At 33.2% G+C, this 24,355-nt stretch overlaps 4 protein-coding genes across 5 annotated transcripts; 3 read left to right on the forward strand and 1 right to left on the reverse strand.

The window, feature by feature from the left end:
• The first annotated feature begins 772 nt into the window (after positions 1–772).
• On the forward strand, positions 773–5,104 carry LOC133196232 (uncharacterized). Of its 2 annotated transcripts, none has more exons than XM_061332149.1 (3): positions 773–836; positions 2,546–2,604; positions 4,135–5,104. In XM_061332149.1, exons 2-3 carry the CDS (start codon positions 2,597–2,599, stop codon positions 5,102–5,104), a joined length of 978 nt encoding a protein of 325 aa, XP_061188133.1. In that variant the 5' UTR covers positions 773–836; positions 2,546–2,596. The 2 variants fall into 2 exon arrangements, with proteins under 2 accessions (XP_061188133.1, XP_061188132.1); XM_061332148.1 differs by lacking the exon at positions 773–836 and adding an exon at positions 2,087–2,161.
• Positions 5,105–10,932: 5,828 nt separating this feature from the next.
• Positions 10,933–11,301, forward strand: LOC133196128 (uncharacterized). Its single transcript, XM_061332062.1, has one exon. The coding sequence runs from the start codon at positions 10,933–10,935 to the stop codon at positions 11,299–11,301; it is 369 nt and encodes a 122-aa protein (XP_061188046.1).
• Positions 11,302–13,371: 2,070 nt separating this feature from the next.
• Positions 13,372–18,899, forward strand: LOC133196233 (tetraspanin-9-like). The gene is made up of 7 exons (XM_061332150.1): positions 13,372–13,516; positions 13,695–13,925; positions 14,383–14,457; positions 14,582–14,683; positions 15,004–15,186; positions 17,682–17,765; positions 17,887–18,899. Exons 1-7 carry the CDS (start codon positions 13,457–13,459, stop codon positions 18,052–18,054), a joined length of 903 nt encoding a protein of 300 aa, XP_061188134.1. The 5' UTR covers positions 13,372–13,456; the 3' UTR covers positions 18,055–18,899.
• A 1,426-nt stretch (positions 18,900–20,325) lies between these two features.
• LOC133196129 (tetraspanin-9-like) lies at positions 20,326–22,919 on the reverse strand. The gene is made up of 7 exons (XM_061332063.1): positions 22,737–22,919; positions 22,360–22,590; positions 22,026–22,100; positions 21,807–21,908; positions 21,359–21,553; positions 21,126–21,209; positions 20,326–20,421 (listed from the first exon to the last, which is right to left on the reverse strand). Exons 1-7 carry the CDS (start codon positions 22,794–22,796, stop codon positions 20,326–20,328), a joined length of 843 nt encoding a protein of 280 aa, XP_061188047.1. The 5' UTR covers positions 22,797–22,919.
• Between the last annotated feature and the right edge of the window lie 1,436 nt (positions 22,920–24,355).

Raw genomic sequence — 24,355 nt, forward strand, 5'->3', positions numbered from 1 at the left:
TAGATAGCAAACTCTGTACATAGATCTCGTTGCACTCTCCTTTTAAAAACCTATTATTAATGTAATGTACCATGTTCAGTGAGGTATAGAATCCCTCGTTTAAGGTAGGTTGTCACACACATTCAGTTTTAGGTACTGAATCAGAAATTAGGCAATTTATATCATAAAACTTTTTTATTCAGAGATTTGTGTGCAACTAGAATTTTTAAAAAATAGTTTTTTAATTAGTGAATATGACTTTTATGATGATTCTTATTTTGGTTATCAAAAAATCTTAAGTGATAAAGTTTGGAAACAAATGTATGAATATAGTGGGACTGTAATACAAAACACTGTGCTTCTATGTACAATGATAAAACAGCAGGGTCGGTTGTCAATTAAGGACAGAAATGTAGATACTATGAATCGTTAAGTTTTACAATTATTTAATATGTTTGTGTCTTGGTATTTGCATTAAACATTATTACAATTTCAATCTATATTATATATTTAAAAAAAAAACAAATCAAAACTAACTGAACGGTCAATGCTCTTCGAATTAAAACAGTATTCAGCAAAGATTTAATAGAACTGACCTCTTAAGTAGGGTGCATATACATGCATGACATAATAACAACAGCTGTACGCTTGTAAAGTCTTTTGGAGTTATTATTTTATTGCCATTTTAAAAACAGCGACACGGGATTTATTTCTTCTCTGCAGATTAAATACCGTGCACACAAACTTTGTCTCTTTGTGTGGCGTCAATTTTTTTTTAATTTATCCTCTTTTCTGGTTTATTTCTAGACAATTTTGTCACCCTCGCTACTTCTTTTGTAAAGAGGAAACACCATATGGTAAGTACTTTAATGTTTTCACAAAAAAACCGTTAAACCTTGCAATTTCTATTTTATATAATATCAGAGTTAAGGTCATCATATCTTATTTTTCTGAATATGTATTTATCCAATACATTGTAAATAAAAGGCATCTTTCTATTTTCTTCTCTCCCCTCACTTGTGATAGCTTCGGTGATTTGTTGCCCTAGCATAGGGCATTAAGTATCCTAAGAAAATTAGAGTTTTTAGTCTATTTTTTTTTGTTTGTTTTGAGCATGATATGACGCTTGATATCCTGCAATGAGGAGTCCTTTTTACTTCTTTTTGATGCCCTTTTCAACGCAGGAAATGTATCTTTCCTGCCATTTTGCCACGTAAGATCAAAACATGACATTTTAAATGAAAAACCGTTACAATAAACTTAATAGAGAACTGTATTGATTTTTGTTTAATGAAACGTAAATATTTGTTACGGATTCGTGATTTAGTGCTTTAATATCAGTCTGCAAACAAAGCCGAACTTTGTTTTTGTATCATTACCATTTTCAGCAGGATCCTACAAAATTTCCGCAATTCTGCAGATTTCTTCATTAACTCTAATTTCTGGTGTGCCAGATCAAAATATAACTATTGTCCTATAAAACCTGGGATCGCATACATTCAGGACTAAATGGCGCAAAAAGCTAGTTAAATAAGCAATCCAGAGTCTTAGTAATTATCTGTCTGTAGAATTCACACGCACTGACCTCTCCACAAGATAAAACATACTGCTGGCAAAGAAATTAAAACGTGGAAATTAAATGGCCGCAGCATTGTCCGTATAGGTTACTAATAATTACCGTATAGGATACTAGTAATAACATGTATGTGTTCCATTTTGCTATAAACTAATTATCTAAAATACACTGGGTTGGAGGATTTTTACACAGTATTTCAATTACGCCTCACCATAGAATTTCCATACATCACTTTGCTCTAATGCTTGATCTTAAGAAAATACAGGAAAAAGAAGTATACTTCTACCTTTCAAGTAATATAGAAATAAGACAAGTAATTTTCCCCATCCCGTTTGAAAAACTCAACTGGATTGTAAAAATTTATCAAATTAATTATTATTTATTCCTTGCTTCTTGCTTGAATGCCTTGTATTAGCATGACAGCTTACAAAATTACCTCTGTACATCTATGTACGACATTTGAATGAACATTTAAATGTTCTTTAACATATCTTTGCAGATAAAGATTTTATCTTCCTCTATTCTTACAAGTGGTTCCTATTCATAACAATCAATTGGAAAAACTTTAGGATGAGAAAATAGTTTTTGACCTTTCTCAAATATCCAGTGAGTGTATGTATGTTGAAAAAGCTAATAATATGAGGGGTCTTTATGAAGGACCATGCATCTTTGTGTACGTGTTAAATGACTTTCTTATTTTCCAACAAAGACTGTAATTTTTAATCGATATCAAGAATTACCTTTCGGGTTTAGGGTATTCACAGAGTGCTTGACAGCAATTTAAAATCTAGCCATCGATTTATAAATACCACATCCTTAGGTAAATAGACAATCAGTGTATCGTTTTGATAGGTAACTCCAGATAACAATTTTGGTCTCGAAGTTTTGTGAAGTGGATTTTGAATAGGAAAAAAGTGTAAATGTATCTAGCTGCTTCAACTTTTTGTTCTGTGTCTTAAAGCACCTTCAAATCCATTTCTTTTTTTTCAGTAAAGTGGTAAGAATATCCCTGGTTATTCTTATGGTGTCGACTGATTCACAATGCCTAGGTATGTATATATGTGAAAATATTTGATTTCAGAATTGTCTCTTAATTGTGGCAAAATTATTTTTTTTATTTCAAGACAAAAAGGTAGATAATCTTTTAAGAGTATTAGAATTTCCATAATAAAAATACGAATGTCTTGGGGCGAGAAGCAATAAAATCTTCCTGCAAATATGATATAATATGGTTACTTTAGCAGTCCTTCTTGCCTATTTTAAATTCATGTTTGTGTACATGTATTTTGTATGATTTTTTTTTTTTTTTTTTTTTTTACAAATAACACAAATTCGATTACTGCTAAATTGTGAATCGTTAATTGATCTATTCTTAGACTCCAAATACATTGAATGCTTTCTATGGACTGGATAATAATTGAATATTAGAACTATACTGTACCATATAACTAATAAATAAAATTAAACAATGTTTTTGAGCATTTTGAAAAAAAACCAAACATTGTACTAGTTAGAATAATCTAACTCTGTCTCGGGACAAGCCCTCACCACAGTTACATGTAGAACACGTCCCATATAGTTGCAATGTAGCAAGTCGGAGGAGATCCGCTCCTAAATGATTTTGAAGAATACAAAAGGGGTTGTGCTGAAAATAACTACCAAATTAATCAAACAAACCTTTTTGAGATTGTATGTCTTTTATCCCAAAAAGTAATCCATATAAAGACGAAATTCAACTCATTTTCTTTAAGTTTTTTCTCGCTTCAAATTTACACGCCATGTTGACATTCGGAACTTTCTGGATTGTTCGTAGTAAATATCCACTGAGTTCGAGTTATCGCCCGTCTTTATTTTGCTACATTGCCAATACACGGAACGAATTCTATCGTTAAACCGGGTCCGTAGGACAATATCATTTTAACGATAGAACGTTCTATCTAACATTGTACATGTTCAATTTTTCAGCATGAAAATCGTATATGGTGTAAGTTGGACACATATTATACATATATAATGATATATGTCACAGTAAAGAACATCAATTTAACAGAATGATCTTTACATATATACATTAACTAGCATCGCATTAAAAGAGAAAGTCATTGTTTAGCTAAACAAAATTTTATCATTTTTTATTAGACTAAATTAGATGAACAGGTCAAGCAAAAACAGACACATTTAAAATCCATCAAAAGCAACTAAAGTACGGATAATAAAGACTGGCGAATTTTTTCAGTAATGTAAACACGGATAAACAATTTAACAATGATAATATTAAAGAGAAATAATAGATTGAAAGGCTTATTTTGAAAACTGTATTAGCATCATTTCTATATCAAAAGCAGTATTTTGTCTCTGAAAACCCTGAAATTTAATACAGGCTATTGATTATAATTTTGATAAACTCAGACATCCTTCCAGTCTGCACAGATACTTATTTAAAAAAAAAACACACATGCGAAGTGCCCATTGTAACATTAAAGAAATGAAACTCAATTATCATAAAACCGCAAGGCTTATATTTCAAAATTGAAAAAAAATCTATATTAATCGAGTATGTCTTTGTATTTATTGTTCAGATCTAAAGCAATGGACATGATGGGTTTCACTTCCCGGCGATCCATGCTAGAAAGGGAAAAGGCGGTAGATGGCGCTCGCAATCCAGGTGCCAGTAAATTCGGTCATTCATTAGCAGAAATCAACTCCAAAAAGGATAAATTACTTCTCCGTGAACTACGCAAAATTGAATGTGAAATTAAAAGCATGAGTCTACAAATGAATCAGCGAAAAAAGACATTTGTAAAGTCTTGTCATGTGCTAAATTACGATCCTATCATATTAGTAGAAAGACCACCTTCACCACAAATGAAGAAAAAGGCACTAGCAATGTCTATGGGATTAGATGAGGATGAGTATAATGAACACTTTGAAAACGAAAAGGTCCCACATTACATGCACCAGCTCAGATCAAAACAAAGGACTCCCTCTACCTTAAACACTATAGATGCATTTACTGTCACAAATAAGAAGAAAAAGAATATATGGGAAGATGCAGTAGACCAAAACGAAGCTCCCGTGTTCCATAGCACTGTCAGACCATGTTTACAGCTGACAAAACGAGAACAAACTGATCTACAGATGGGATGGGCATTACACAAACCACGACTAACTCCAGACAGCGAGGTTCAGAGGGAAGGGCTAGAGGACTACCGAAAATCGAAAACCCCGCCTCGTTCTATTACACCCAAATCACGTGTCTCTACTGCCGAAAATCAAGCCAATGCAAAATCTATTAAAGAAGTACGCGATGTTAATGCTACTAAAAATACTCAAGTAGATAGTGATGATGAATTCACACCATTTATTACTCAAATGGCAAAAGTCAGAAACCACAGTTCACGGGCTAAAGAGTCAGAAAATGTTCCAAAGGGGTACAAGCGTGACCCTATTGTCGTTACTATGAAATCAGTTCGATTTTCCTCCAGTATCCCAAATACACCTGTTCAAAAGAAACGTCCTAAATTAGCTGCCACAAAGATTGCATATTGATTTGTTAAACATATTTTGAAATAAAACAAATTTGTGCTGTACAGTTTGTCTCTATTTTTATTGGTCAGGATCTATTTATATGGACACTATGTTATCTGACCTTGTGTACAGGGTATACACTTGACGAATTTCATCTCAACAGATTGATTTTTCCTTGGGGGGAGTCCTACTATTGAGTACAAAATCCGTGGGAAAGGTTGGCTATGGGGGGGGGGGGGAGTCACTCAACACCGGTATTATATGTAGAGGTTTTAAGTGGAATTTGAGGTTCCACAGAGACAGGAAAATTATAACCGAGAAACTGTATTTTGTTAATTTATCTGACAGTCTCTTCAATCTTGTGATATAATTTACCGAGACTATAGCTTAAACATTAAGACAAAAGATATATACCTAAATATCATTCTGAACACTAGCCTAGGTGAAAGAAACAGTTTTCACATGTGTGAATGAAATAATTTGTTTCTGTTTTCTTTTTTTGTATGTATGTAGTGCACATCGCAAAAAGCATAATCTTATGCAAGTTTAGTCGGCCTACTATTACAAAGAAATGGACATGCTCCTAAAACTTTTATCTGTTATTTCATCATTCAGCAAAATAGACCTAATGCAGCATCAAAAGCAAGTAAGGTATTGTACATCCAAAGAAGCATGGTCCATGGAAGTTTGTTGAAGGAAGGGGTTATACTTTTTCCTTAATACAGGAGGCTACTTCAACTTTAATCTGGCCTCCCATCCAGATCATATAGATAAGATAAAACTGTAGAGCGAGCGAGCAAGTCTCACAGTATACATCCTTAAATGCACCATCTAAGCACGTTTGGTCAAGCTGGGGCATATACTACTGGTAACTTGGAAATGGGTCTGTTTTAGTAATTGAAACCTATTCACTCATTGGACTAATAAGGTCGATCTTTCTTCAGTGGTAAAGAGTGTTGTTGATTGGAACCTAATAAAACAATAAGCGAATTTCTTAACAGGAGAAACGGGCCGCCAGGATTATTCTCGATGCAAGTCCTGATTCTTCTTCTAAACCGTTGTTTGAGAAACTTGGCTGGCTGACAGTTTATGAGCTAGTTGATCTATACAAATACATTTTATTATTCAAAATATTCAGTGGTATGACTCCTGAATATCTTTGTGAGTTATTTGAATTTCACTCTTCAACTTCTTATAATCTGCGATCTGAATCAAACTACCATCTTAGATAACCAAAATTCTGTACAAACATATTTTAGACCTCTTTTCAGTACTCAGGTGTACATCTATGGAACAAACTACCACAACAAATCAGGCTTTCTCAGTCTCTACAAGCTTTTAAATGTAAGGTAGAAAATTACATTGTTAGCCGTCGAATAAATATCTGAGCAAATATTTCAATCTTTTTTTTCTTCATTTTACAATTTATATTTAAATACTTGTGTTTATGATTGTTTCTTATTCATATGTAATTATTATCGACAAAGACAAACTCTGTATTCATACTTCTGCGACTGTAATCATATGGACTGCAATATGTTAATTTGTATATTTGTATATATATAATTATATGTATTTTTACTTAATATCTAGAAGGCCCTGGGGAAGAATAGTGCATGTACTGACCAGGTTACCTTCTTTAAAGTATTATTATTATCATTATTAATAATAATATTATTATTATTATTTTAAGAGAAAATTTAATAGTACATGCTGCTTTGTAATTTGATTAATTACAGTGATGATAAAATTTTGCTTGAAAAGCTATTTGAATTTTAAGATGAAAAATTAATTTTTTTTTTCTTCTTACCCATCCACTGTTAAAAGCCTGTGGTAGAACAGGGCAAACAAACATACTTTTAATTTTGGTCATGAAGGGGTTAAAGTTTCATAAGGTAGATATGCTCCCAAAAAATTATCCCTGTCACTCATCCAGAAATACAGGTCAGATACAGCAAGTCATTTAGTTGCATCATCCTTACAAGTTTGGTCAAGATAGGGCTTAGAGTTACTTGGGAATATGATCCTGCTCCAAAATCTTAACTCAGTTGTTCAATGATAGGACAATGTAAGTCAAATGAAGCATCCGAGGTAATATGCATATTAAGATGCATCATTTATACAAGTTTTTCCAGGTCTTATAATTACTTGAAAATGGACCTGTTCCTAAAATGATGACGAAAGGGTTTATAACACAAGGTTATGAAGAAATGTTATAGAAATTTAGAAAACAGCTTACACTTAATGCCACTGAAAAAAAAATATGTTATAGAAATGTAAAACACTTCGTCCAGGCTTTATTACTACTAAAACATATATTTATCACGAGATTTTCTTTTCTGGACCGGTAACAGTCCGAATGAAAATAAACTAGTGAAATAAGAGAATGATGACATATTGCTATTTTAAGAACGTGTAACATGAAGTTCGGAAATGAAAGCTTGCACTTCATAAACATATATGAAATATTTTGAATATCATTTAGCCTCTCAGTACTCGTTGATGAAAAAGGGTGATGATAACGAACAGTGATCGATCTCATAAAAACCTACAAACAATATAAATCTGTAAACAGTGCATTAACACGGGCCCCTGGAAATTCCAAAGATGGGATAAGGTGCCTAAGAGGAGTAAACAGTCCCTGTTGACTGGACACATCCGCCGTATGTATTGATCAAGAAGACGGAATTCCGTAATCAAATTTAACATAAAAACAAATGTCTAACAATTGGTAGGAAACAAATCAGCCACATTCCGATCCAGTGATAGGTTATATTTGCTTATAAGGTCATGAAAACGACCATAGAGTTTACGGAATGCCTACTTTAAACGAGGTTGTTGAAATCCCGTAAACATCAACTTATGTGTGAGTAGCCTGCCTCGGTTTAAAACCTGATTGTACTCAGAGGATGCTCTTGAGTAGCGAATAAGTTGGGAGACATAAACACCATATGCAGGTGATAGCGGAAAATTACTACATAAATAAGGAATGTTGACGACGGAAAAGCTTAAGTCATCTCGTTTGTCATACAGTTTAGTTGTTAGTTGGCCTTTGTCGTCTATAGTCAGTAAAACATCCAAATATGAAGCAAATTTGGCAGACTCCGTGGTGCCTTTATTTCAAGTTCACTGAGACAAATCGAGTGACATTTAAATAAAAATAACTATTGTTAATTGATAAAACGTCGTCGGTATATTTGAACGTCGAGTTTAAGGTCATGGCAAGTGTTGTCTTCTTCTCAAGTAGAAGGTTTTGAATAAATTCTGCTTCATACGACTATAAAATCAATTATTGCCCATCGGAATTCCAACAGTTTGTTGGAAGACTTGGTCACCGCAGACTATATTAATGTTGTCAATGAGGAACCCCAGCATCTTTTCAATATAAACTTCAGAGTACTTGTGTGTAGAATCCGAGTGATTTTTAACGAAGTAATTTTGTTGATTACCAATCACAAGATGTGAAAATTTCCGAGTTTTGATTTTATTGAAGAAGCAGTTATGTATGATATCAAAAAGCCTATTTTTTTAATTTATTGTTAGGAATGGTTGTATAAAGTGTAGAAAAGTCGAAGGCTTTAATGTTGTAGACTTTTGAAAAAAAATAATTGTGAATTCAGATTTTCTAGAAGTTCCTTAGAGTTTCTGAGGATCCACATCTGATTTACTTCTAGAGTATGTTGTGGCACAGTACGTCTGAAGTTTCCCCTTAATTAACAGCATTTAATATTTTGGTAAGAAGTAATGAAAGGGGCTTAGTAGAACATTTGCTGGGCCCAGCAATATATCTGTTTGTAAGATTTTCCTGAAGTTTAGGAATCCAGTATAGATAGGGTAGATCGAACTCACCTTGGTTGACTGAAATGTTAAAAGTATGAAACACTGAAATGCGATTTTGAAGAATTTTACCTTTGAAAAGTGAACTGCGAATGGATGACGTAGGAAGAAAACGAAAAGTAATCAAGCTCAAAAGTCCATTAAAACATCACAACTTTGGAGCAGAGCAAACACAGACCTCTAAAAACAAAAAAAATTCAGAGGTACGATCAGGTGCCATGGAGGAGTAAGCATCCCCTGTCGACCGGTCACACCCGTCGTGTGCTCTTTGACATGATCTTGAAAATCCATTGACAACTCAGTGTGAAAATAATGGCCTACCAATTTGTATGAAAAACCTCAGTCAATATTCCACTTAATGATAGACTGTATTTGCTGACAAGGTCATTGTATCGACCATAGAATTTACAAAATGTTGACTTTAAACGAGACTGTTGATATTTTTGTTTTATCAGTTTATTTGCCAATAGCCTCATGTAATAAATTGTTCGTAAGTAGAGCATGCTCTTGCGTATCGAAACAACTGAGAGACATAAACTCCATATGCAGGTGATAATGGTATATTGCTACATAAGTAAGGGAAGTTGACGATTGAAAAATTGAAGTAATCGCGTGTATCATAAAGCTTTGTTCTTAGGTAACCATTATAACGTCTTTTACTAGTAAAAAACAAATATGAAACAGTTGTGTTAGACTCTGTGGTAGCCTTTATTCCAAGTTCAAAGGGATATATCGAATCAACGTAGGAATGAAAATAATATTGTTAATTGATAAAACGTCGACGATATACACGTATCTAAATGTTGAATGGAAAGCCACAGCAAGAGACTTCTTTTCATGTAGAAGTTTCTGAATAAATTCTGCTTCATACAGTGTATGAATACAAAAATAGGTCTGGATAAAATGGCTAGACTTCTTTTTTTTTTTAAATTTTGCTATAATTGTAAAGAGCATTTTAATCTGTTATTTTAGACTAAGAATATCTCTTACAAGGAAAACTGTTAGAAAGTCAAACATTTTTGTCACTTCATCTGTTCATAGCTATGGTCTGCAGGGATGTGACTCTCAGGCCACAGCAATTAGGAACAGAATTTTACCAGTGTTAAAGTGCTTTCTACAAACAAAAAATTGTCTTCAGTGGAACCTTAAGACATAACTTTAATTTAGGCGAGCTGCAATCCATGCCTTTTTAAAAAATTAAAAAATAGGCCTTTGATGCGAGAGGGTAATTTTGTATGTCAACAAGTCAGAGTTCGACCTCTTTCTTTAATTATGGATACGAAGTATTGGGGATCAAAAGGGATTTAGCTCATGTGCTTTCAAATACCCTAAACATTTCCATGTGTATTTTCTGGATGTAATTTTTTTTTTTTTTTAATGAATATATAGAATATATCGTAATGTTTCGCTACATTTATAAGAAATTTAAGTCAGTACAAATTACGGTTACTTAGTCATTCATGGACTTTTAGAGAATTATTTTGATCTCGATTATCTCTGCATAAGTTATTTTGTTATTGTAGACTAGATTTGAAGTATTTCAATTATAGTGACTCAGTGACGACAATATGTTTCATGAATTGTCTAAAGGCATTGCTTGACCTCCATACTTACCGTTAGCGTCCCGTGAGTTGTCGCTCTTTGTATTGGATTTGTTAACCCCCTACTAGCTCTAGTTACCGGTATATACCACGGTAGGTTGAGTTGTCATATTTTCTAAATTATATATATCAAAATAAAGCAACTAATTGAATATTATAACATGACTTATTGTTTCAAAACAGCAATTCAGCTTTAAAAAATGTTTCGTAACACGATTTATAAATTATATTGGATTCAACGTCGAAGTAATGAGGTTACACTAATCACAGAAAAAAACGTTTTTGATACCTTTAAGATGTACTAGTTTTTCACTATGTTCGATTTCACCTAGATTTACCAAAAATCATTAATATACTTCACTATGACTTTATGAATATGATTATACCTGTTATCGTTTTACATAGTCTAGAATGGACAACGCCAAACCGGGGGATCTAAAGATTGAAAAATGGAACCAAGAAAAGGATGGCGATTTAACGCAATCTAACATGGAACAGAAGCTCCGAAAACAAGGTTACAAATTTGTAAGATATGATTTTCCACCAGGAATAAATTTTCCTGATCACACACATGGCGTTTCAAAGAAAGATGCAATTCTTAAAGGAAAAATGAAGTTTTCCATGTATGGACAAACTGTTATTCTAGGCCCTGGTGACATGATTCAGGTGCCAAAGGACAGAATACATAACGCCTCTGTAGTGGGGAATGATTTTCTTGTGTTTTATGATGCTACTATAGACCCTAATGCCGAAATCACGAAAGAAGAACTAGAACCTTGAAATTCAATTTATACTACGATACGCTCTGATATTCAGTGTAAATGTGACTATTAATTCACAGTCTGACTTTTGTTTCCTGTTTTCTTTCAATTATACTGAAGTATGACCGTTCATAAAAATCACTGCGATAATAAAAACTTTTGTTTTGTTTGGTTTATTATTTGCACTCTTTCCCAAGAAAGATTTGGTTCCTGCCATAACTTACTATTTCTCCTTTTCCGTCCTTCAGTCTCAATGTGATTTTTTTTTCATTTTTGCTCTAGGGTTCCAATGGGCTCAGGAGGGTTTCTTCTGCAAGTTTGTCGTTGAATCTCCTTGTGCACTCAAGGGTTTAAGAATTTAAGAACATGTATGTGTACAATAATGAGTTGGATGCTACAGCCAGATTATCACATTTCCAAGTAGAATTCAATGCACAATAAAAACAGTATCTTGACCAACCGTGTATGGATTAAGTCACATAACGACGTTGCATGCTAGAAATCATATTTCCATTGATGCTTTGAATGCTGCATATGACCGATTATTTAATATGAAGAAACGCTGAAGCAGGTCAATATATCCAACTCGGTACAATACAACTTGCATAAACTATAGATACGAGCATTCATGCTTAGAATATGAACAGCCTTTTCAGGGAAGCGAAGAAAGCTTTCTGAACAGTTTGATTCATATACTAGTATGTATTTGTCAAGTACTAAACAGTTATACATTATCGAAGTTGGAATATGTATTAATATTTGATTTTCCTTTTACCAAGTGAATCTCATGCATAGGAGTTTAAGAAATCGTACTGGATTCTTACAATTTTCCCTGATTGATTATTAATACGGTTTATACCAGTTTTCCAGATCAATTTGCATGGTAATGCAAAAGAATCTGAAGGTCACTTAATTAACTAATTAAAAAAAACACGTTGTGCATTTTACATTTCTTACCTTAAAGGTAGAAGTAAATATTTGCATCTCCATCATGTTTAATGCTTAATTAATACATCCAAAACAGGTTATTTGAAATAATATAACAATGCAGGTTACTTAAATGAAATAAATATCCAACATGAGTACAGTTGTATATGAGTGTAAGTAAATGAAAGTTTACAGTTAATTAATGTTTTAATCTGAAAGGACTGCTGTATCATATATTTGATTCACTAAGTAGTACACCTGTGGTACAGGTGAAAAATATTAAATTTTTGTGTTCAAAGACCCACCGGGTTTTTTTTCTGGTGCGGCCGACCGTGTGTTTCTGACGATGTCCCTGAATGTGGCGTGTCCCTTTATCTAAATCCATTAACATGTCCGTATATTTGATTAAACCCCGCTTTTGTTAAACAACGTTACATGGCAGCCTACTTTCTAAGTTGTCTTTATATTGATTTAATAGTGGACACATAACCTTGACCTAGCCTAGCCAGGAATTTAAAATTATGGACTATTCGACACTTTACCTCTTTTGTCTCAGTTTAAGTAGAAATGGATTTGGACAATGCATCGGTAAGTCCTTTATTTTTGCTTTCGTAATATACCAATTACAAGACTGTTCAAAAATAAAATAAACGGATCATCTAGTTCATGGGACCTTCGAGTAAAACAGCTGTAAAACATCTTCCATAGGCAGACATGATTCACAGTGAATAGATATGTACAACGACAGTGTCAACTTGCTATAAAATTTGTTCAGCGTATATATTTAAGGGAAAGCTCATCTCGTAGTGATGTTAGTTACGGCATGAATGAACATGCATGTATAGTAAAAGATTCCATGATATTAAAAATAATTGGTGATGTTTCTAGAGCTTAAACCATATATATATATATATATATATATATATATATATATATATATATATATATATATATATATATATATATATATATATATATATATATATATATAAGTATATAATACTGTAAGGGATAAGCCTCTTTGCTCAATTTACAACCTGAATGTTAACGTCATTTTATATTGTGGCTTTAAAAATTCTGATATATATTTTGTCAATGTAACATTACTAAGTAAATTCTGATTCCTACTTGCAGGGAATAACAACAATCTAATATAACAAATTCCTTTGCACTTTGTTATTATGACAACAACATAAGATTTTTGCCATGATGGGATTTCTAGAGGGACCACAGAAACGGAGTAAATCATGAATCTTTTGGGAACTGCTGGAGCCATCTTTCTGGTCATTCTTAACATAGTGGTTATTGTAAGTGACAGAAGAAAATGTAGTTTTTAAAAATGTACAGTTGTCTTAGTAAACAAATAGAACTACTAAAAATGAAATTAATTTTAATGAAATAACATTCTTTGCATAACGCCATTCAATTACATGTATTTTGTAGACTTTAATTCTACCTAAATTGCTTTCATGTTTTGCAAAATAGATTTTGGGTCTAGGACTAATAATCATCGGAGCCTTGATTTACAAAGAGTCTGGTCTAGTTAATGATGATATATCGCCTGTTTTGAACGCCATAACTGGTGGAGATTTTACCTTATCTGACCTCATCAAAATCATCGCTATTGCCATCATTGTCATCGGAGTGTTTACTTTTCTGGTTTCGGCCGCTGGTATCGTCGGAACATGCGGAAAATTCCGGCCAATACTTGTAACTGTACGTTGATTTTCAGATTAAAGCCATTTTCAGACATATCAGACGCTTAATTATATATTAAAGGATTAAACGTCTGTTAAAGTGCCGTATTTAAAAAAAAATCAATCCTCTTTAGCAAGATTCTCCACTGTCAAATGATTTTTTTTTCCATAAAATTTAAAAAATATATATGTAAATTGATTAACAAGAGATTTTACTTTATAAACATTATAAATATATTGTAACATTAGCTATGCGTGCATATATATTTTTGATGATTTAGAGAAAAGTTTTGGTTGCATTATTTTCTTTACTTACATAAATAAATATTGAAATATTATCTAAAATCCTAGTTAAGCTACTACTAAGCATAGGGACAAATGATAGAATTTGCGTGAACGCATTCAGGAACCATGGTAAATTATATCTTATTTCAGTAATCATAAAACTGGTTGAGCAATATAATATTTTATTTCAGTATGGAGTTATAGTGTTCTTGTGTGGAATAGGGGAAATCTGGGTTCTTGCTGAGGTGGCAAAGTTGAAAAACAAAGCAAGTATTTTGTATTCATATCGAGCTTCTAAAATCATTTTGATGGAGTCGGCCAAATTATACCTTTTTGTATTCATTTGGTTGTAGAGTGTAACTAAATGTATTATTTCTCACCTTTATACAGCTCAACGATACTATCAAAGAAGAATTACTAAATGTGCTATCTTATTACAAAGGCTACAATTTAGACATCATCTCCATCGCATGGAACCTCATATTTTACCTGGTAGAAAACAACTCTTAATTTTGCAACCCGGCATCTTTTTTTTCTGTGTAGACTTCATTTGTGATAAATGAAAACGAAAAGTAATTTCATTTTATTACGATTAAAATGTATGTGTTCTAAATACATATTTTAATACAAAAAAAATAAAAGCAAGTTTCCAAGTTAATATTCCTTTTCATATTGAAAGATGAGAAATTGTATTATCCACACCTTTTACTACTAAAATATATATTTCTTTAAGTAGTTTTGTTATCTGTGTACATCATCTGTACCTTTTCGTTACATTCTAAGCACTGATTAATTCTTTCTTTGCTTTGTAGTTTGAGTGTTGTGGAGTGAATAAACAGTCTAGAGTGGATGACTTTCAATCAACAGCATGGTCTAGAGGAAGTGACGTCATTCCTGGATATTGTTGTAGGGAAGCAACCCTTCTCACGGCAGCTAATTTGAATGGAACTGCATGTACAACAAATCCTACAGCTCAGAATGCTTACGTTGAGTCTGTAAGAAGATGTATTATCTTTTCTCTTTTCAAATTGGTAATTTGTTTTTGAAATGGGCATTTTCTCTTTTTATAAATATATTTTCTAATCTTTTCATAATCTTTTTGAATAAATAGAAAAAACTTCATGATTTAGGGATAGAAAAAAGTGAATGAATAAATTTTTAATTATACTAGAAATTGGAAATGTACATGTCTCCCTGTTGTCAGTGTGCTTGCCTCCCTGTTGTCACTGTGTTTGTCTCCCTGTTGTCAGTGTGCATGTCTCCCTGTTGTCAGTGTGCCTGTCTCCCTGTTGTCAGTGTGCGTGTCTCCCTGTGCGCGTCTCCCTGTTGTCAGTGTGCGTATCTCCCTGTTGTCAGTATGTGTCTCCCTGTTATCAGTGTGCGTGTCTCCCTGTGTGTGTCTCCCTATTGTCAGTGTGCATGTCTCCTTGTTGCCAGTGTGCGCGTCTCCCTGTTGTCAGTGTGCGTATCTCCCTGTTGTCAGTATGTGTCTCCCTGTTATCAGTGTGCGTGTCTCCCTGTGTGTGTCTCCCTATTGTCAGTGTGCATGTCTCCTTGTTGCCAGTGTGCGTGTCTCCTTGTTGTCAGTGTGCGTGTCTGTCTTTCCTGCTGCAAAAGGATTCTTCAAAATATTTCACATCCTACAGTTTTCGTCCATTTACAAAGAAACTTAGTACAAAAGTAGATCTGATGACATTAAGAAATGCATTCCTCTGAATAGTGTTGCGATGGTTAATAAACTAGGGAAAATAATTAATTCCTTCAGAATGTTAATTCTCCTACGATTTTGGTCTGATTTCAATAATTATAGCACTTGGTGCAAAAGTACATCTTTATAGTTCACAATTACCTGTGTTCAATGTTTAATATCGATTTCTATTTTCTTTAAAATGTTGCTATGGTTACTTAAAATAGAATAATCTGTTTAATACCTTTTGAATACCTCCTACTCCTCCTACTTTTAGCAAGCTCCAGACAGCTCAGTATTACGTTACGCTACAACTCCGTATCATCGCATTATTCGTAGGGAAAGTAGTCCCATAGGCACTTGGGGTATGGACCCCCCCCCCTTTCCATTTTTTTTTTCTTTTTAAATCTGGGGTCGAGTCACCTTTTTCCTATTTTTGTATTCTAATATGCACTGTATGTTATCAATAATGTAACTCTTTTGTCTCTATATGCTGTTTTTAAATATATCGTTTTCGATTGATACATAAAAAGAGAGAAGGCTTGCAACTCTTTTCTCATCGTCTGCCTCACCTCGCTTAAACTTCGCCTGATTATTTATCGAAGAATAAGAAAACATGGAATATGCATACATCAATAAATTCGTTATACATTCTTCTTCCTTTTCATATTTCCATTCAATTTTTATGTGCCCCCGATTTGTAAATATTTCGATTAAATCAACCGCATCTAGGGTAAATTTTGGTGATGTGCACCAGCTGGGACGGAAGTGCCCGGTATTTTCGGATATCATCATTATGTGTAATGTCATTCGGAACATTAAATGCGAGAAGGAATAAATCCCGAATTTTCTCTTCATATAACATGTAACGGTAAGTTCTGTGAATAACAAGATAACTTTAACTAGCAAATTCTAATGGATGAATATTAACTTTTAACAGACGACCTAGACAACCAAATTTCACAATATTGTTATTGCAAAGCCTTGAATTTTTTTTTTTAATGCAGAACATTTATAAAGTTAGAGTTACCGTTATTGCACTTCCGTCCCAGCTGGTGCACATCACCAAAATTTACCCTAGATGCGGTTGATTTAATCGAAATATTTACAAATCGGGGGCACATAAAAATTGAATGGAAATATGAAAAGGAAGAAGAATGTATAACGAATTTATTGATGTATGCATATTCCATGTTTTCTTATTCTTTCGATAAATAATCAGGCGAAGTTTAAGCGAGGTGAGGCAGACGATGAGAAAAGAGTTGCAAGCCTTCTCTCTTTTTATGTATCAGTCGAAAACGATATATTTAAAAACAGCATATAGAGACAAAAGAGTTACATTATTGATAACATACAGTGCATATTAGAATACAAAAATAGGAAAAAGGTGACTCGACCCCAGATTTAAAAAGAAAAAAAAATGGAAAGGGGGGGGGGGGTCCATACCCCAAGTGCCTGTGAGTAGTCCCGGAGAATAGACACTGTATGGAGTTTGACTTTTAGCTACACATAATATAATTATTATCTTTATTGAGTTTTATTGCAATGAACTGTGTATCTTTCACTACGGATTGGAAAAATTCTCAAAATCCTAAAATTACTTTTTTTTCTTTGAAATGTTGGACCTCTCTGTCTAATTTTACGCAGAGAGATGAAATACCCCTGGTACTTGACAGAGAAGTAATTTATTCCAAGTGCATCATCTGACTAAGTTCATGATTATAGTAGTTTATTTTGAAGTCAAACCTGTAAGAGCTACAGACTCTTCAGAGAGTATGCATAATTTAAAATTCACCATTTTAGGGTTGTTACGACTTTCTCAATGACAGACTTACAGGCTACAGTGATGGGGTGATATCTGTAGCCACGTTTATCTTGGTCACAGAGGTATGTCTTTTCTATGTAGTCTAAAGTACCTGTTAAGCTGTCCTTAAAATGACTGGAAAATTGCTCCGACAAGCCTTAAAGTTTTACATAATTTAATATATCAAAAAATATGTACTTTCAGGTGATGGCAATTATTGCTTCCCTTATTTTGTTTTGGCAAATAACTGTGGATGTGGACCGAAAACGGGGAGTTGAAAGATCAAGAAGAGTCGCAGATATTTCACTCAGCCAGAGAGCATACCAGATTGGCAGCCAATCAGGACAGGGCACAAATACAGTCATTGTTTGAATGTCCCAGAAAGTGATTTTCTTTAATTTCTATCTATGCATAGATTGTTATGCTGCTTATGGATGAACATTGCAGAGATAAGTAAAGAAAATATTTTAATAAACTTATATCAAGGACATTACAAAGAAAATTAAGATATCTCTCGGCAGTAATGGGTACCGTGACGTCATAGCATGGAGGTGATGACATGAACAAACAACAAGACGTCTCTGTGGTGATGTTATCAGTAGGAACCGCAGCTGTTAGCATCATCAGTAAATAAGGGCATGCTGTTTTAAAATCAGTGATTTTTCTTCGATTATTAAAATCTTTGTTTTAGTTTTTATCGTAATTGGACAATTTTTCATCTTAATGAAAATCAATGTCATATATCTTTGAGGATTTTACACCCATCCAGAAAGATGAAGTTTGTATCATGAGTAAATGTTGAATCATTTAGTGGTTAACATACACTTTTCCTTAATTATATCATGAGTAGATTTTATATGAAGAACAAGATGGTGTTTAACTTTTATGATATCTGTGATAAAGAACTGTAGTCCTTTTTAAAAAAAATCTTGCAATTAAGGGGAAAAAAAATCAACTCTAATGTCTCTGATGTGAAATAAAAAAAAAGATTCATTACATATCGTATAAAGGCCTATTAGAAATATAAAATGTTTGGTGACATACTAAAGCTTACATACTCTTTAGAGAATTGGATTTTTTTCCTTTTCTATAGTAGTAAGATATTTTGTGAAAAGGTGCTCTGAAAACAATGTGCAATGAGATTTGGAGTACTGTACCAAACTGTACAATACTTTTGATTATGTGATGAGATGAAATTTCAATATACATGTGTATTTAAAAACATAAGTTTGTTTGGTAATTCACTGAAAATTATGTCTTTCAGTTGAATGTTTTATTTACATTTTTGAACAAATCTTTCAGATAAACTTTATCATCACTTTTCTTTTGATTTATTTCTATACATGTACATAGATTCGCATTATTTAGATTAGTGTATATATATTTTAAAGACTTTCTGTATCTCTAAATCAATATTGGTGGTCAAAGAGAGGAAGCATTTATTAGAGTTTGTTTCCAATCCCTTTGCAGTTTTTATACACGGTGATTTAACAGCTATATGTCGTACATTCAGTGCGATATAAGTCAGGTATTTTGGGTGTTTGGGGATGTAAAGTTGAACAGGGTTCAGAATAATAATAGTTTTCGTGTCGCATGTTTTTCAGTCATGATTCTAAAAACCAGGCGACTGATCTATATGTCTACTGAAATTGTACCGTTTCTCTCGCCGTGTGGTCGGAATGACTGGCAGGTAAAATACATGGTCTAACCCTCACCATATAAATTATGCACATGCGCTTCGTAAAATGTTTCTTTTGTAATAGTCTTATCAATGCCGAATGCTTGTCGAACTAAAAATTCCGCCTAATGATTGACACTGTATAAACTCGATCGAATGAAATTGTGCAATAAAGGGGGTTAAAACTGACAAGTTCTGCAAATATTTACTCAGTTCGAGCTTAACATAGTTTTGTTTTACGATCGCTGATGGTTTTATCAACCTTAATTAATCAATCATGCAGGCACATGTTCAACGTTTCCAACAGGGCGCTTAATTAGTGAGTGTAATATTTAATAATGGTTTCAAATCTCACTCCTTTTAGCTCAACTGAAACAAAAGTTTATATGAAAATTTCTGATCGGAGTTGTCCATCGTTTGTCTGTCTGTCGTCTTTTAATTTATTTTATTTTATTTTTTACTTCTCCAAAACCACTCAACTTCTATCAAACTTGCTACAAAGCATCTTTAATTGACAGGAATTCAGGTTTGTTCAAATAAAGGACCAAATCCCCTTCCAAAGAGATATGGAGTCATGAGTTTTAATCTGATGACGACAATATCTTCAAATATAGAGAAGAGAAGGGTTATTCAGATGAGAATTGTTGCCTTTGAGGCTCTTGTTTGGAAATGAAGTAATTGCTACTGTCATATTCTAAGAAGCAACTTCAAATTTATGTAAAAATTTCTAAATTGCAGCGAAAAATATATTTTAAAAAAAGAAATTGCAGACGGATACAAGTTTATATATTACATTTATTTGTCAACTTTATAATACAAAGTATTTAAAGTACAAAAATATTGTGTATAATGTAAATACATAATTCAAAATACACAGTTTGTATAAAAGTATGAAAAATTGCATACAAGTCCCTGCCAATTATAACATGTTCAAAAATGTTCAAACAAAATTGAAGAATATTATATCACGCTGTTCTGTCGCGTTTTTTCTCATTGACTTCATATTCGACATCATTTTTCAGCTGACCCAGAATTCCAAATGCTGCAATGACTGCGATGATCTGTAAGTAAATACAGAGTCACGTTAGTCCACTGCAAAGCACATGGAAAGCGTGTTAAAAAAAACCTGGTTGTCAATTTTATTTTTTTTCCCACTGAAATCCGTGAAAAGAAGTCAACAACTGCTGCAGCGTTCTCTGAATTACACTTATACGACTGGGACTAAAGCAACTACTTCGCATAGCACAAGAAAAAGAAAATTCCATTCATACATACATACGTTTTCAAAATTTGAAAATACATTTTTGTCTGGCGGTTAAATTCTCACACACTATATTTACATATATTATGTCTGTTGCACGAGATCGGGTTGGCCTCTTGTCTCATTTATAAACATCTGAGACAGATAGATTTACACTCAAAGGCTTAACCCGTAAAACTAAATCTTTGAAATACAAACTTTGGTTTGAATTAAATTCAATCTGTTTAAATTGTAAAATGCAGTGCATATAGTGAATTAAGGTATTTATTCCTTCTTCCAGACTACGACTCTACTTCTTTTTGCAACTGACGAGCCATCAAGAACGCAAAAGCAACGGCGATGATCTGTAGGAATATAATTACATTAATCAGTAATTGCTGCTTATGTATATATTTTTCATTTTGAACTAGAATATCAATAGTCGCTCGATTGCAATTTCGTAATTCTCTCTTTGACTAACTTTTTTTTTTCAAAATGAGCGCTTCAAAATAGAATCTAACTTACCTCGATAATCACAAGCACGACTCCAGTAGCAATGAATGTACTGCTGTATGGGTTCATAATGTTAGACATCTCATTGTAGCAACCCTAAAAAAAGAATTTTGAAATAAAATTGATTATTTATGCCTAAATAAAATGTCTAAAATTAGTGATACTTGATCAGCAAAATATTTAGCCCAAGGACTGGCAAATACAAGTAATAAACATGGATGACTGGACCCGACATATTTCCTTACCCTGTCGATATAAGCGGTCACTGTTGACGGATTGATGGTACAGATTTGATTGATGTTGAAATCGGCAGTATTTGGATCCGCTCCCACACAGCAATGACCTGGTATGATAGATTGTCCTCTGAGAGGATTTAGCCACCAGATGCTGCTTACAAAATCGTTTCCTAGAATGACTGGATTTACTCCGCAGCAATGGAACTGTGTAAAAGTGAAGCAAAAGGTGTTAATAGAATAAAAGGTTCATAGAACAAAATGTGGAGAGATAATGTACATTTATATAAAATTAATATCGAACTTAGAAACTGTCTTTAGCTTGATTCCAAACTAACATTTTATTTATCAAATTAATGCAAGAAAATATCTTTTTACCTTTTTTATTTTTTTGATATACACTCAATCAATAAATATATTTTAAGGAGCGTTCTAGGCACTTTTCTTCTACTAAACTTACAGTCAAGAACAGAAAGTTCCAGGCCCGAGTTAGCTGGTTTGCGGCATTTCCGTCGTATCTCTGGATCAAATTCAGCATCTGGTCTTTGATGGAGGCAACCATCTAAAGTAAGAAATATAGGAGTAAGAATGGCTGCTTCATTTTTGTAAAAGCTTTTTTCCCTTTTATATAAAGCATTCCTAGAAAGTTCCAAAAATAGAAAATTATAATTTCTGATACCTCGTGTTTGAAAGTGAACCATCCTCCCAAAGCAACAAATTCCAGCAGCAAAATAATTATGATGATTGCTCCGTACTGAAAATAATAATATACTACATGTATATTACTTGAATATGAAATAATATATTTTCTCATTGAAGCGGATGATGTCATTTTAATTTTAAATGCTTTGGAAAGCATTACTTAGTACTTCATTAAAAAAAAAACATTTTATTAAAAACTGGCTTTTTGAGCAAATATGCACTAACATTTCTTACTTTTCGAACACATGAATACCAACAACGCACGATTTTACGACTCTGCAGCAGTTGATAAACCGTATGCGTGCACTTACAATTATTAGTAGAAGTCTCATCCGTGTTATTGCACCAGCTATTCCAATGATAGCCACAACCACGGCAAAGAGTCCAAGAGAAACTCCGAATCCAGCAAGAGCCTTTACAAGACTTCCCATTTTAAATGATCCGATGGAAATATTTTCCAGCAAAGGCATATATTGTGCTGCATATGCTCCACCTTTTTCATTCATGATCGCTCCACCAATTAGCAGTGCAATTCCAGCGATCTATAGTTAAAATTGACAATGTAACATTCATATTAATACTCAATATTACATTCATTTAAGCATTTTTATTTCTTTAGTATCACTTTAAATCATTAACCATTCATCAAAATAATTATTTCGTATGCAAAGGAGAATAAAACACTTACCATAAAGAAAATATTAATAACAACAAGAAAAACCATCCCAACACGTCCTAAAAGATTCATTTTGTTTCTTCTGGCTTTGTCCAGGTCAATATAGCAAACTTTCAAATCACCGTCCCAAACACTAACACAAGAGAGAGCAGCAATACCAGAACGGGACTTCAGATTTACAATTTGCCTCCGATTAAGAAAACACTAGCTTTCGAAAACGCCCAACCTTTCGTCTTGAGGTCGACTGACCTTCTGGTGAAAATAACGGACAATCTTTCATTTTAAAATGGATGGTGTATACTTGGATGATGAATCAAAACGGTTGCTCATTAATTAGATATGGAATTACTACGCTAAAAAATGTGTCAGTCTGCATTCAGTTGTCGATGATGCTTCAAACTGCCTGTTTAATCATGCGTAACCGTTAATGAATTACATTCTAGAGTAAATATTACGTCGTATGTTATAATATCACTTGTATAGATATCACAAGGAAAATATTTACAAGTATGTCGTAAGTATTACAAACTGTATGGAACCATGATAAACTATGATTAATGAAAAAAAAATGTGTCAACCACTAGAAATAACAAACTTTCAGATTTTGAGAAATCCCTTAGAAAATGGTGATTTCTTGCTAAATTCAGCAATCCAGGATTAAAGAAATAAATGTTGTCCCTTATTTTGGTGGATTTGCTCATAAACTTACTCTAATACTTCACGGTAAAAGACCTTGCAATATTTTTCCCACATAAAGATACAGGTATCTTTGAGTTATCTATGAGTCCATTTACAACGTTGTGTGTAACTTTTAAAATGCATAATTTACATTTTTTGCTCTGTGCAACTTAATGGCGAAAATTATTTTTAAAAAATGTGTAGGTAATATAATTTGAAGATACATTAAATATTATGCAACAGGCCCGTAGGAAGCAATTTCAGTTTGGGGAGGGGGGGGGGGCACAGCTAAACATTTTCAGTTGAGGGGGGCACTATCAGCAAAAAAAAAGGGGGGGGCATCAGCCGTTTTTATTGAGGGGGCACAAGCATATAGTAGCTACGTTTTCTATAGTATTCTATATATTGGCAAAATTATTGGGGGGGGGGGCACGCCCCCCCCCCGTGCCCCCCCCCCCCCCGGTTCCTACGGCCATGTGCAAAATCTTAGAAGTTAGGTCTGTATAGAAACTGCTATTATATTCAATTCAGAAACAGCGTTTCACTTGATTGGTAAATGTAATGTTCCATGAATGATGTTGATGTTTCACGATTCACTGTGTATTTTAATATGAGGTGTCAATTTACAAGAAAAAGATGCTTATAAGATTAAAACACTTTTTGAAGATAAAATTACCGTATAATATATCGTTCAATGTTGTTTACGGTTTGTTTAAGATACCTTACAAATACTGGTGACAAATTCGTTGTCAACATTGCAGCCTTGGGCAATATTTATAAGCTTATCAATATTGATTTATTGATAATTATAAAGTTTTCTGCAAATTCAGTACATGTACAATGTAATTGCAAATGAAGTTTAATGTATATTTTCGTTTCGTCTTTTTACTGAATTTATTCTCATTTTCATCAGAAATGAAAATGTTAAGGTTGCAATGACGAAAAAGTAAATA

Source organism: Saccostrea echinata, unplaced genomic scaffold, assembly GCF_033153115.1.
Source record: "Saccostrea echinata isolate AGI-Se365-2 ecotype Australia unplaced genomic scaffold, CSIRO_AGI_Sech_v1 ptg000030l, whole genome shotgun sequence".
Classification (NCBI taxonomy): Eukaryota; Metazoa; Mollusca; class Bivalvia; order Ostreida; family Ostreidae; genus Saccostrea; species Saccostrea echinata.